Source organism: Prenolepis imparis, unplaced genomic scaffold (assembly GCF_030444845.1).
Source record: "Prenolepis imparis isolate NDT839.2.m4 unplaced genomic scaffold, iyPreImpa1.0 SCAF_2, whole genome shotgun sequence".
In the NCBI taxonomy this organism is placed as follows: domain Eukaryota; kingdom Metazoa; phylum Arthropoda; class Insecta; order Hymenoptera; family Formicidae; genus Prenolepis; species Prenolepis imparis.
Window position 1 is genome coordinate 22134898 of NW_028141160.1, and position 12658 is coordinate 22147555.

A 12658-nucleotide genomic window follows, 5' to 3' on the forward strand; every position below is an offset into this window, starting at 1 on the left:
ACATGAGAACGAAAAATTATAGCTTAGGCTTCACATATCGTGATTGGCTGTCGAATAAAAGAATTCTAGTGGAAAAGTTTCTAGGGTTTCTCGCGACCAATTGACGCGACTTGTCAGATGGCGCCGCGCATGCGCGACAGCCCGCTACGCAGATGGGAGTTTCGTTTCGAGTGTCCGCAATTTGCAGACTGTCGCGGACGTGATCGGGCATGCAAGGTGATTTGTTTCGAGGCAACGTAATTGTTCAGGATTGCAGGCAACGAGGTTGGTTCGCTCATAATTACTGATGTAACTTCGGTTATATAAATAATGTGGATTGACGCGGAAAAAAAAAAACACGCAAATAATGTGCGACCTTTTTTTTCCTCTCCGCCTTGTCGAATTCCATTTTTGCGAGACGTGACAAAAGCTCCGAAAGCTCTTTAATGGAAGAAACACGAGAGAGAGAGAGGTATTTTTCGTATTTTCTGTCTGCGCAGATAAATCGATCTCATGACGTGTCGACGTGTCGCGAACGAATACACACGATATTACACAGAATTCAATTGCATAAAGTGCGCACCTCCGCTTTACTCTTGTCGCACTTTGCTCGGCGACACTTCCCGTCATCGTCATCCTTCAACTCGTGAACAATAAAAAACCGTAGCGTAAATAGAGAGACAAAAATTTATATCAAACATCTGACAATGAGTTGAGGATAGATTAATTCTTTTTGGTCACTTCTCTCGCATCATCGACATCTTGATGACAGCTTTCATACAAACGACACCAAAGTCCAAAAAATGGAAAATGATTAGGCACTTTTTATAACGTGTCATCATTCGAGCACTCGTGTTTCTTCTTTAATTGCTAAACGATTTCCTTTTTTAGATCGATATAAATTATTATTTATTTATGTATTTTTTTTTTAAATTAATAGATTTTGAGAAGAGGAAAATCGAGTTGAATTTGAATGAATAATTGGCGTTTAAAACGGCGCGACATTGACCTTTATAATTCTTTCGAAGTTATTTTTAGCATTTTGGTTGGTCCAATCATTATATAGAGTACTCGTTAATAATGCCTGAAGCTCGATACTAAAATCAATATAAATTTGTCGTTGATTATTAAGTCTTAATATTAATAAATAATATAAAATAAAATTAAAATTTTCGCGTCATAAATATAATAAACAACTTCAATTGGCGGCCTTTATTAACGTAATATTATTCAAAGTTGAACGTGGAAAATGTAAAATCGAAGGCTATACGACTCGGTGATTTATCATCCGATATGACAGCATTGCACACGTGATGACCTCGCACGCATTTACATATCATCGTAACTTGTTTTCTAAAAACATGCATATATTATATACTTTTATCTCATCTCGGCAATCGTGCACATTTTCTCACATCGTTCGCAGATTCTGATATTATGAGTCGATAATGTTACATAAGATCGACGATCGTTTTCGCAGCGTCATGTTTTATAATATAATATAATATTTTTATAGCAGATGATACATATATTGAGGTCGCTCTGATTGTGAGAATTGAACTCAATTTTCATAGACACGTTTAAGATATATATTTGGATCGAGGATATAGATTCTTTTCGAATTACAAGAGAGTAGAATGCTTATCAGAAATTTCTAAAAATACCTCAATGAGTCGATCCATTTTTACGAAGCGAATTCCTCAAATTGCGTAGTGTAGAGTTCTAGTCTTTTTAAATTTCTACTTACATATACATATCGCACTATATGTATAAGAATATCGTAACTTTATTAAAGAATGTCATTTTACACAGACGTGATTTTTTAAAATAATTTATACTCTATCAAATATAGTATTTTTTTACTGAAAAAGTATATATTATTATGAAATAGTCTGCTAACAGAATGCGACATATTCCTCTTCGGAAATTAATACATAATAGTCTCGATACGTGACGTTTTTGTCATATGATGACATAAACGCAGACGTCCTTTATATCATACTTATCTCTTCAATGCGTGACAATTATCATATCACGCATGATAAGAACGTGTGCATGAGAGAGGAATAAAACAATAATAAGTAGAAGTTAAAAAACGAAAAACTTCACAAAAATAAGAAAAAACTATTGCAATCGTTTATATTAATGTCTATTTAAAAAAAAAAAATGTTACGAGCAAAATATTAAATTAAAAATATTAAATATTAAATTTCTCGGTCATTATTTAAAATTTGCCATAATATCCTGAAAAAATTAAATTTTTTTTCGTATTCATTTATATAATTTCTTATCTCGTTTGTCTTAGAAAAATAAAAAATAATCTTCACAAATCTCCAAATAATCTTTAAATCAATTAATGTAATTGACTGTGAATTGATAACATATGAAAACAATCGCTCTTAATTTTTGCTTAAATTTATAGCAGTCAACATAATAATGACACAAGAAAATATTTCTTATTATTTTGAAGATCATTTATAGGAATATATCGTGTATTAGAGTTAAAGTATTGGCATTTATCGTTTTATCTTAGGCTACAATTTCCGCATTTGTAGACCAAATCTATTACAACATGTAATTTGAGCTCATTCGTTCAGCTCATTGGTCAGAATTATCCATCTAGTATCAGTAAATGATAACACTAAATAGTTCTCATTTGTTTCTTTGGACTCATCGTATTCTTATCTTCTATACAGCTTAGTCATTCTGTTTTTATGAAAATTCTATTCCTTATCAAACGCTATATACTTTACATTTTATACAATAATAAGTTATTGCATGTACTATCATAGATACCACGATGGTAGATGATGTACAATAAATTTACAAAGCTTACAAACAGAAATTATCAGTTTTGAACTGACGCTTGTTGATAAATATAAGAGAATTTAAAAGAAAATCGATAAGAATCGTGAAAAAAAGTTAGAATATTTAATTTCTTTAATATTTTTATAAGAATAATCTTTTTGTAGAGAATAGTAATTGAACATAAATAAAAATTCCAGAATTAGAAAATGTAAAAATGTTCCCTTATCTTTTCTATTTTTAACATTTCATAAAACATGTGCGATGTGTTTTTGCAGTGCTTATTTTGTCCTGGTCCGACGCGTGCGTCAGCGATACGAAGAGCGAGGCGTCGATCTACATGAGAGGCCATCGGTAACGGAGCAGCAAAGTGAGCGCCAGAGATGAGCGGACATGCGACCCGTCCTGGCGATCCTGGTGGTCAAGCCGTTCTCGAACACTGTATTCAGGTGACCGTGTCGCCGATCGCTGGGAAACACGTCACTTCGACATCGCCTGGCACATCGGTACCACCAATGGAGAAGCAAGATGCGGACGTCGCGGTAAGAAAACGCATTAAAACGTGCTGAAATAATATCTCACACATATATATTTAATATAATCTTCGCATATTGACGTGAACAATTTGATGTTACGGGAGAAGCAGGTAAAATGCACCGGGAAGGAGATTTCGAACACCCAAAGAGTCTGGACGAGCTTGGTATCTGGCGCGGTAGCGGGTGCTCTGGCGAAGACCACGATAGCGCCGTTGGATCGCACCAAGATCAATTTTCAAATCTCGAAGCAGCCCTACTCGGCCAGAGCGGCGATAGAGTTCCTGAGCAAAGCGTTGCGTACCGAAGGTCTCCTCAGCTTATGGCGCGGGAATAGCGCTACCATGGTCAGGATCGTGCCATATTCCGCGGTGCAGTTTACGGCGCACGAACAGTGGAAGAGAATCCTGAGCATGAACGGCGCGGAGAGGTATTTACGATTAGAGATAAATATATATATATATATATATATATATATATATATATATATTTTCATCAAACAAACTATGTATAAAGACTATGTATCGTTGCGAATCGTTTACAGAGAAAAGCCGTGGGCGAGTTTTCTGGCTGGGGCTCTCGCGGGTGTCACGTCGCAGACTATGACTTATCCGTTGGACCTGATGCGGGCGAGAATGGCGGTGTCTCTGAAGGCCGAGTATAGGACTCTACGGCAGGCGTTCTGGCGAATCTACAAAGAGGAGGGAATCCTTGCGTATTATCGTGGCTTCACCGCTACGCTCCTCGGCGCTATCCCATACGCCGGGTGCAGCTTCTTCACGTACGACATGTTGAGGAATTTACTGAACGGTGAGTTGATTCGTTTGCACAGATAAATTCTCTTGATGCCCGCTGGCGGTGGCGGTGCTTGTACTCATCACATATAACACGTAACACACATGCAACACACGCATACATACATGCGAAAAAGAAAAAGAGTCGTGGGTTATACGAATGAGAGTGGCTGTTGTATATGATCGTAAAGCAGGGTACCGATGGGGCACGTCGGGGGCACCCTGTTTCCCCTGATATTGGGACGGTACTTACTTTAATAGCGACGCGAGACAAGCCCGACCGGCGGCGTATTTCGAAGTGCTGCGTGCTTCATGTTCGATGATGGCTACGTGTCGATGAACAGTGTACACGGTGACTATTCCGGGATTCTCGACCTCGCTCATTTGCGGCGGCATCGCTGGAATGGTCGGTCAGACAAGCAGCTACCCACTGGACATTGTGCGGCGGAGAATGCAGACATCGGCGATCATGGGCCAGCATTATCATACCATTACATCGACTATCGTGAAAATTTACACGTAAGTATAACATCATTCAGAGATACTATAATAATGGAATATACATATATATCAACTATATCAAATGGTTATATCGAATAGTTGAATGATCGATAGAAACATATATATAAGATATAATAGAAACCTATACATAATATGGTGTTGAGCCATCTAGAACGAAACATTTAAATATTTAATATTTAAATATTTTTTTTTAATGAAAATTCTCTTTTAAAATCTCTTAAAAATTTGAAAAATAGAAAAATATATATAGACGTATAGAAATTTTCTTGTCTTAATATATATATATATATATATATATAATACCTATTTATATATTCAGTTACATTTGCCTGGAAAAAAATTTGCATTTTATAGGGAGGAAGGAATAATGGCTTTTTACAAAGGCTTGAGCATGAATTGGGTTAAGGGTCCCATTGCAGTTGGAATCAGCTTCGCTACGCATGATACAATACGGGACACATTGAGAAAGGTCATTTGTGAAGATAGCGATGCATAGAGATAATAGAACATTAGAAATCTGCCGTTCTAATATTACGGAATAATAATTATAAATTTTTAAATAATTATATATATAAATGTGTAATTATTATAATTATTAATTGCATATAATTATCAATTAATAATTACAATTGTATAATTTTATCATTTAACATAGATTATTTTAATAACAAGCAAATCTCCTCAAATTAATTTGATGAAAAGAAAAAGAAAACTCGTGCACAAAAACGTCGTTGAAGTGAAATGAAGTAATATTGCAATAGATGTGTTATAATGATAAAACAGGAGACTAATTATTTAATTACTTATTTTGTGACGGCGTTCTATCGAAAGCAGCAGGGAAAAGATCATTAGTACAAATTGTTAAATATTATGTACATATAATATTGTTATTCCGAATGTTATAGAGAAGTCGTTGAAGAGATGGAATATGTATGCATGTGCATATATAGTATACAAAATCATAACATGTGCACTGTATGTTAATTTAGTTATTATATGAAAATGATTTCTGACTTGCCTTAATCGTCTTACGAGATTTAAAGTCTAGTCTACAATGGCAGTAAGCAGTATAGAGTAAGCAGTAAGCAGTAAGCAGTATGAAATGGGAATTGCCCATTTCGTTACTCCCGGTCTTTACATCCACTAAAAACAGTATACTCTCTATTCCTACAGCCTTGTTATTGCCATTGTATACTGTTTTTAGTGGATGTAAAGACCGGGAGTAACGAAATGGGCAATTCCCATTTCATACTGCTTACTGCTTACTGCCATTGTAGACTAGGCTTTTGGCTCCTGGGTGCTCACCGCGGCCATATTGGAATCGTGACGTCAGAGGCGAGAAAACACGTTTTTTTTTTAAGATGCCATTTCTAAATAAAAACATATTTGCATAAAATAACACTTAAGATCTCTTTAATACACTTCTAAAAAACGCCGAAAACTATTCTTTTCCCTTGACAGTCAATCAACAACCGTAAAATGATCGAGATATCAGACTTTGACATGCGGAATGACTGCGCATGTGCAAAGACCAGAAGGACTGGGCCTCATAATATTACATTTTACAGCTATTGATTGATTATAAAGGGAAAAGGATAGTTTTCGGCGTTTTTTAGAAGTGTATTAAAGAGATCTTAAGTGTTATTTTATGCAAATATGTTTTTATTTAGAAATGGCATCTAAAAAAAAATAGCGTGTTTTCTCGCCTCTGACATCACGATTCCGACATGGTCGGCAAGGTACCAGGAGCCTTAAGAAAAATGAATGTAAGTTGATATACTTTGCATTCTAAATTATCATGTAATTGAATATAGCACTCTTTTTACTTTGAACATCAAAATACTCAATTTTCAAAAAACTTTAATACGATAATTCTTAAGATCATATAAAATATCGAAATATATTATATATATATATATATATATATATAGTTTCTATAAAAAAAGTTACGTTTAAAATTGAATCATTCAAATTATAACTTAATTATTGTAGCATAATTGCTTTTAGTTCATTTCAACGTAGTATTGAATAATCAATGTTTCTTTAATTAACGATTGCAATTGCTATAGTGACAATAAAACTATAAGAGCTATTCTAAAAAAAGTCGCGATTCATTGCTATATTACAATTAATTATTGGACAACAATAATTTATTACAATTCAGCATTAAAGAACTGGACTGAATGTACTTGCTTTATTTGCATCTTATACAATTGAATACTTTTAAATATCTTGTACATATTTCTAAGAGAAGAGTGCTGTACAATTTTATGTTGAAAGTTAAAGTATGAAAAAGATGTAATAAAAAATAGAGGAGGGAAATAACTGCATTTTTTGTGGGTCGAAAAAAAAAACAACTTTTACGGCCGATGTGGAAAGTTGTTATTTTCTCTATCTTTTTGCTGAAACAGATTTATTAATAAATTACTATCTCTTTGATAATGTATATTTCGTTTTCTAGGGATCGATTTGTGAAAGTTTTCAGAAATGTCAATTATATTACATATATTGTAAAGAAAAATCAGTTATTTATTCCTTAAAATGTTGTAGTTTATTTCAATTATTGTATTATTGATTAATGATTAATGAAAGCCATTTAGTAAATATATAAATTTTATACAATATATACACACATACATTTATTCATTTTAATCTGTTTGCATTTATAATTTTATCTTTATGATCTTATTAAACGTACAAAAGTTTGATTCTTTCTTATCATATAGAGTATAATTTTAATTGTATCAAATACTTGATATATCTATAAACGTATGTGTATGTTATTTATTAGTCAATTACATATTGAGCCTGTCTGGTAATAGTCTTTTTATAATCGTATTCTTTTGCACAATATCTGTCGTCTATTTTGGTTTAATTTTCTGATTATTGACATATTTTAAATAAATTTCTCGTTCGTTATATGTATGGTATATATTATATGTGTGCAATTCTATATCTATATATCTATATATATATATATATATATATATATATATATATATATATATATATATATAAAAGAGATAATTACTTTTCAACAGAAAAAATATATGTATAATATACAATATATATTTTATATATTATATATATATATATATAAATATATAAATATATATATATATATATACATATATATAAAATACTGAAGTATTCATCTCAACCTTCTGTTAAAAATAATTCTTTAATTTATATGTATAGATATACATATCTACGTATGTATGTATCTACTATGTTTATACATACATATAAACTATTTATATATATATATACATACGTATACGACACTATCAATCATAATATCGTAAAAATTTATAAAGACAAAATCTAATCTTTTTATTGAAAATAAAAAATATTTTTATAAAACACATCTTTTTTTTTTTCATTAAAACCTAACGGGTTTAATCTTAATGTGTCATATTATTTTTGCATGTGAAATGCATATAAATAGTCAAATATTTATTTACAATTTGTTACACAATGCGTATCTCCTACTTTATTTTCACCTCTCTCTCGTATTTTCACCTCTTTTTGCTTTAAATGAATATACATGGAGATTTGAACTTGTCTAGTAAATAGTCTTTCTATAATTATGTTCTTTTACACAATATCTGTCCTTTATTTTGGTTTAGTTTCCTGATCATTGACATATCTTATATAAATTTCTCGTTCGTCACTGCCGCCCGGAGGAATTTCAGCCTCGTTTAAATACGAAACTCCTATCGCAAGCACAGAACCGTCATGACTGAAACTAAGCGCGGCTACGCCAGCGTTATAACGATGGAATTGGCACAGGCGTTTCTTGTTAAAACCATCCCAGATATTCACATAACCATCCGAACCACCAGTGGCAAATGTGTTATATGCAGAGTGAAAGCTAATGGCGTTCACAGGATAAATGTGCTCGATATTATTTTCTTTTATTCTGTGGCACTTGAACGCATACTTCTTCTTCTGCGCTTCCGGCATTGTATCGAGATATTCCACGGCAACTCGACCCTCTATGCTACTTAATACATATCCCTAAAAGAATATCGAATATGAAAAAATACGAAGGTAAGCCCAATATAAGCAGTTATATGTAAAGATGTAAAAATTAAGTAAAATAAATTAAATAAATTAAATTAAATATATCGCATGTGTGTAAAAGACAAACGCGCACCTGTTCGTTGGGAAAACCTTTGATGCAGCGCGTTTGATACTTTAGACTACTTTCTCGTCTCTGAAACATGCCCGCCATATTTCTCAAATCCCAAATGCAAACTTTCCGTTTCGCTGTTCCCACGACGAATTTGTCACCGCATACAGATAAAGCGAGAACTACTTCCGGTTGCAAATAACTACCGACGCAAGTGGGTGTGCGTGGATCCCACAATTTCACCGCAGCATCCCAACCGCCAGTTAGTATCGCGTTTACGGCCGCGCAATATTCTATTTTTCTGATTGGCTTCTCATGTGTACCCATTATTGATTCTACAAACAATTAGTTTCATTGTAATTTTAAGAAATGATGGAACTTTATGCTAAAACTGTTGCCTGACAGTTCTAGACTCCAATCAAATCAGTCATCATATATACTTTAAGGCATATGTGGAAGAATTATCCACTTGCAACAAGGCCTATTGCATTTTATTGGCAGATGTATAAAACCATTCAAAGTTATCACTATGAGATTCTAGCATTATATATATAGTGAAATTAAAAAGAGAGAATGTAATATTACCTGTATTACTATTTATGTCGTACATCTTTAATGTATTTCCTAGTCCACCGCTATATGCGTGAACGGCATCCTGCAAACAATTTTATGATAAAAAAAATTGTTTTAATGATAAAGAACTTTCTAGTGAAATCATTTTTATTTACCTGAAATGCAACATCCAATACTGGTAAATCATGACTATACTTCAACCTCATCGTATTTGCATGGATATCGTATAATCGTACTGTACTGTCCCATGATGATACTAATAGGAACTGTGTAGAATTTGGTCCAAATTCCACCGCGGAAATCGCGTCACTCGGCGGTGATTTTATTTTAAACTCAGTCCTGGATTCCATTCTATTAAAAGCATTTGAGTCCAATAAGTATTTACAGTTAAATACTGAATTAATTATTTTTGCATTTTTTTTTTTTTTTTTTTTTTCTTAAATTATAATATTAACTATAACACAAATAAAAATAACAAATCTTGTTACATAAATAGTCAATATTAATATGAATACTTTCAAGAATTTCAATTTATTTAGACCATTTTTCTATCAGACTTGAATATCATGTTTTACATAAAAATTCTCTGAACATCGAGACTATATTTTACACAACTTTGAGATTACATTTAACAGAAATAAATACGCTCGTCGTATACCATGTTTTATAAAATCAGTAAAGAAATATGTGAATACTTAGTCTTTTGCTAAAGATGCTTGGTAAATATAACCAACAATCTCGACAAAGTGAAGTCAATTAAAGTTTTGTTCACTTACTCGATGTAAAATCAAGGAGGAAGATGGACAAAAGACGAAAGTCTTCAATTCGTACGTAATACAAGTATCGACTCTACTTAAATGTATGCTATTTAATATAATTTTTTGAAAAATGAAGAAAAAGTTTACACACAACAAAATGACGATAGGAACTCCTACCGCGCTCTTGCTCCCTCCCCTCATCGTTCAAACGCTCCGTTTCTCTTTCGTTGTCAAAGTCACGTGACCAATTAGGGCGAACTCACACTTGTACGACGACGTTCGCCCGGACGTTTCGATTGGCTGTCCGATAGGGAATTTCTATCTCTTCCAGAAAGTTCCTATAACAATCGGGGAACAGCTGTTTGTGATTGGTGCACAAATGCACCCAAATGGCGCCGAATGGACACATGGAAATTTCGTGAATTCGAGACGCTTGGACTTGTTATCACTTGTCACTTTGCAAAGCAAAAGCACTGGAAAGTACTTGAACTTGAAAGCTGAGGAAATTCGTTGAAGAAAACGAAAGACAGGACTTTGTTTGGAGAGGCCTTTTATGCAACGCGGTGGAACTGCATTCCATCGGCGAACAGAGAAGTGAAGTACGCTTCGACAAAAATGGCGGATAAATCGTCACGTCGTGTGGCCCAAACGGAGGATTTATCAAACGTCGAGTTTGAAACCAGCGAAGATGTCGAGGTTATTCCTACCTTCGATAACATGGGTCTTCGCGATGAATTGTTACGCGGGATCTATGCATACGGTATCCATTGTTTGCTTTATATCTATTTCTAACCTCAAATTTCTCTCGCGGTTTATTTTCCTACATCTAGTTTTAATAAGATTACAAAAATTAAGTATATACCGCTTTTACATATACACGATTAACGTATATCATTTTAACTTTGACAATTTTCTATTGTAATTGATTAACAATTTCAATGTATACGTATTACAGAAGTTTATTGCATTTCCCCCTGTTGCATGATGTCTTTTTTTCTAATTTTATTATAATATTAATAAAAATGACACACAGTAGAGTATAGTTTGACAAAGTTTCAAATACATGAAAAATAACAGTTATACGTTTCTATTTTTATATAGGTTTTGAAAAGCCATCTGCTATTCAGCAACGATCCATTAAACCCATTATGAAGGGCAGAGATGTGATAGCGCAAGCACAATCTGGTACAGGAAAAACCGCTACCTTCTCGGTTGCAATATTGCAATCATTGGACACACAAGTACGAGAAACTCAAGTTTTGGTTTTGTCTCCTACTCGGGAACTTGCGACTCAAATTCAAAAAGTCATCCTTGCGTTAGGAGACTTTATGAATGTGCAATGTCACGCTTGTATCGGTGGAACAAATCTTGGAGAAGATATCAGAAAACTTGATTATGGTCAACATGTTGTATCTGGCACACCTGGTAGAGTATTTGGTAAGTATCACGTTTTATTTTTATTGTTACCATGTTTTATTTATACACACGATATGCTTTGGCAGATTTATAATAATATATAAAACTCTCGTGAATTTTTAATAGATATGATCAAGAGGCGGGTATTGAGAACTAGAGCCATCAAAATGTTAGTGCTGGACGAATCCGACGAGATGTTGAACAAAGGTTTCAAAGAGCAAATTTATGATGTATACCGATATCTACCACCGGCGACACAAGTGGTTTTAGTTTCAGCCACTTTGCCACACGAAATTCTTGAAATGACGAGTAAATTTATGACGGATCCTATTCGTATTCTTGTTAAACGGTAAATAATTTTTTATCTTGATTTCACTAATTTGCTAGATATGAATGTACTTTATTTTAACTGTTTGCAATTCTAGTGATGAATTGACATTGGAAGGAATTAAACAATTCTTTGTCGCTGTAGAACGCGAAGAGTGGAAATTTGACACGCTTTGCGACTTGTATGACACATTAACGATAACACAAGCAGTTATCTTCTGTAACACCAAGCGTAAAGTAGATTGGTTGACGGAAAAGATGCGAGAGGCTAACTTTACTGTGTGCTCTATGCACGGAGATATGCCTCAAAAGGAACGAGACAACATAATGAAAGAATTTCGATCTGGTCAGAGGTAAGATTTCAAGCTTTAAAAGTATACTGTTTTAAAATAATATTTGTAATAGGGAATTATATATATTATTATATTAATATTTGTTTTTTTATAGTCGCGTGCTAATTACGACGGATGTCTGGGCGAGAGGTATCGACGTTCAGCAAGTATCACTCGTAATTAATTACGATTTACCTAACAATCGTGAATTATACATTCATAGAATAGGCCGATCGGGACGTTTCGGTCGTAAAGGTGTTTCGATAAACTTTGTAAAAACTGACGATATAAGGATTCTTCGAGATATCGAGCAGTATTATTCTACACAAATAGACGAAATGCCGATGAACGTTGCCGACCTGATATAAAAGATCTAAGATTATATAATAATATGTTTAACTTCTTCACCACAATAAAACAACAATTTCTTTAACTTCATGAATGTCATTTAGCTACACACTTTTCACACGTATATTATCAGATT

At 33.5% G+C, this 12658-nt stretch overlaps 3 protein-coding genes across 4 annotated transcripts; 2 read left to right on the top strand and 1 right to left on the bottom strand.

Annotated features, from left to right (window-relative positions):
• The first annotated feature begins 107 nt into the window (after nt 1-107).
• On the top strand, nt 108-7041 carry Dpcoac (dephosphocoenzyme A carrier). Of its 2 annotated transcripts, none has more exons than XM_083031905.1 (6): nt 108-264; nt 3063-3326; nt 3428-3747; nt 3862-4127; nt 4456-4630; nt 4988-7041. In XM_083031905.1, the coding sequence occupies exons 2-6, from the start codon at nt 3168-3170 to the stop codon at nt 5127-5129; spliced, it is 1062 nt and encodes a 353-aa protein (XP_082888031.1). In that variant the 5' UTR covers nt 108-264; nt 3063-3167; the 3' UTR covers nt 5130-7041. The 2 variants fall into 2 exon arrangements, with proteins under 2 accessions (XP_082888031.1, XP_082888032.1); XM_083031906.1 differs by having other exon boundaries at nt 3431-3747.
• A 1112-nt stretch (nt 7042-8153) lies between these two features.
• Bub3 (mitotic checkpoint protein Bub3) lies at nt 8154-10302 on the bottom strand. Its single transcript, XM_083031913.1, has 5 exons — nt 10118-10302; nt 9497-9692; nt 9354-9423; nt 8793-9103; nt 8154-8653 (listed from the first exon to the last, which is right to left on the bottom strand). The coding sequence occupies exons 2-5, from the start codon at nt 9689-9691 to the stop codon at nt 8249-8251; spliced, it is 981 nt and encodes a 326-aa protein (XP_082888039.1). The 5' UTR covers nt 9692; nt 10118-10302; the 3' UTR covers nt 8154-8248.
• Nucleotides 10303-10476: 174 nt separating this feature from the next.
• LOC145932717 (eukaryotic initiation factor 4A-III) lies at nt 10477-12610 on the top strand. Its single transcript, XM_083031911.1, has 5 exons — nt 10477-10859; nt 11201-11536; nt 11642-11864; nt 11941-12195; nt 12290-12610. Exons 1-5 carry the CDS (start codon nt 10715-10717, stop codon nt 12540-12542), a joined length of 1212 nt encoding a protein of 403 aa, XP_082888037.1. The 5' UTR covers nt 10477-10714; the 3' UTR covers nt 12543-12610.
• The last annotated feature ends 48 nt before the right edge of the window (nt 12611-12658 follow it).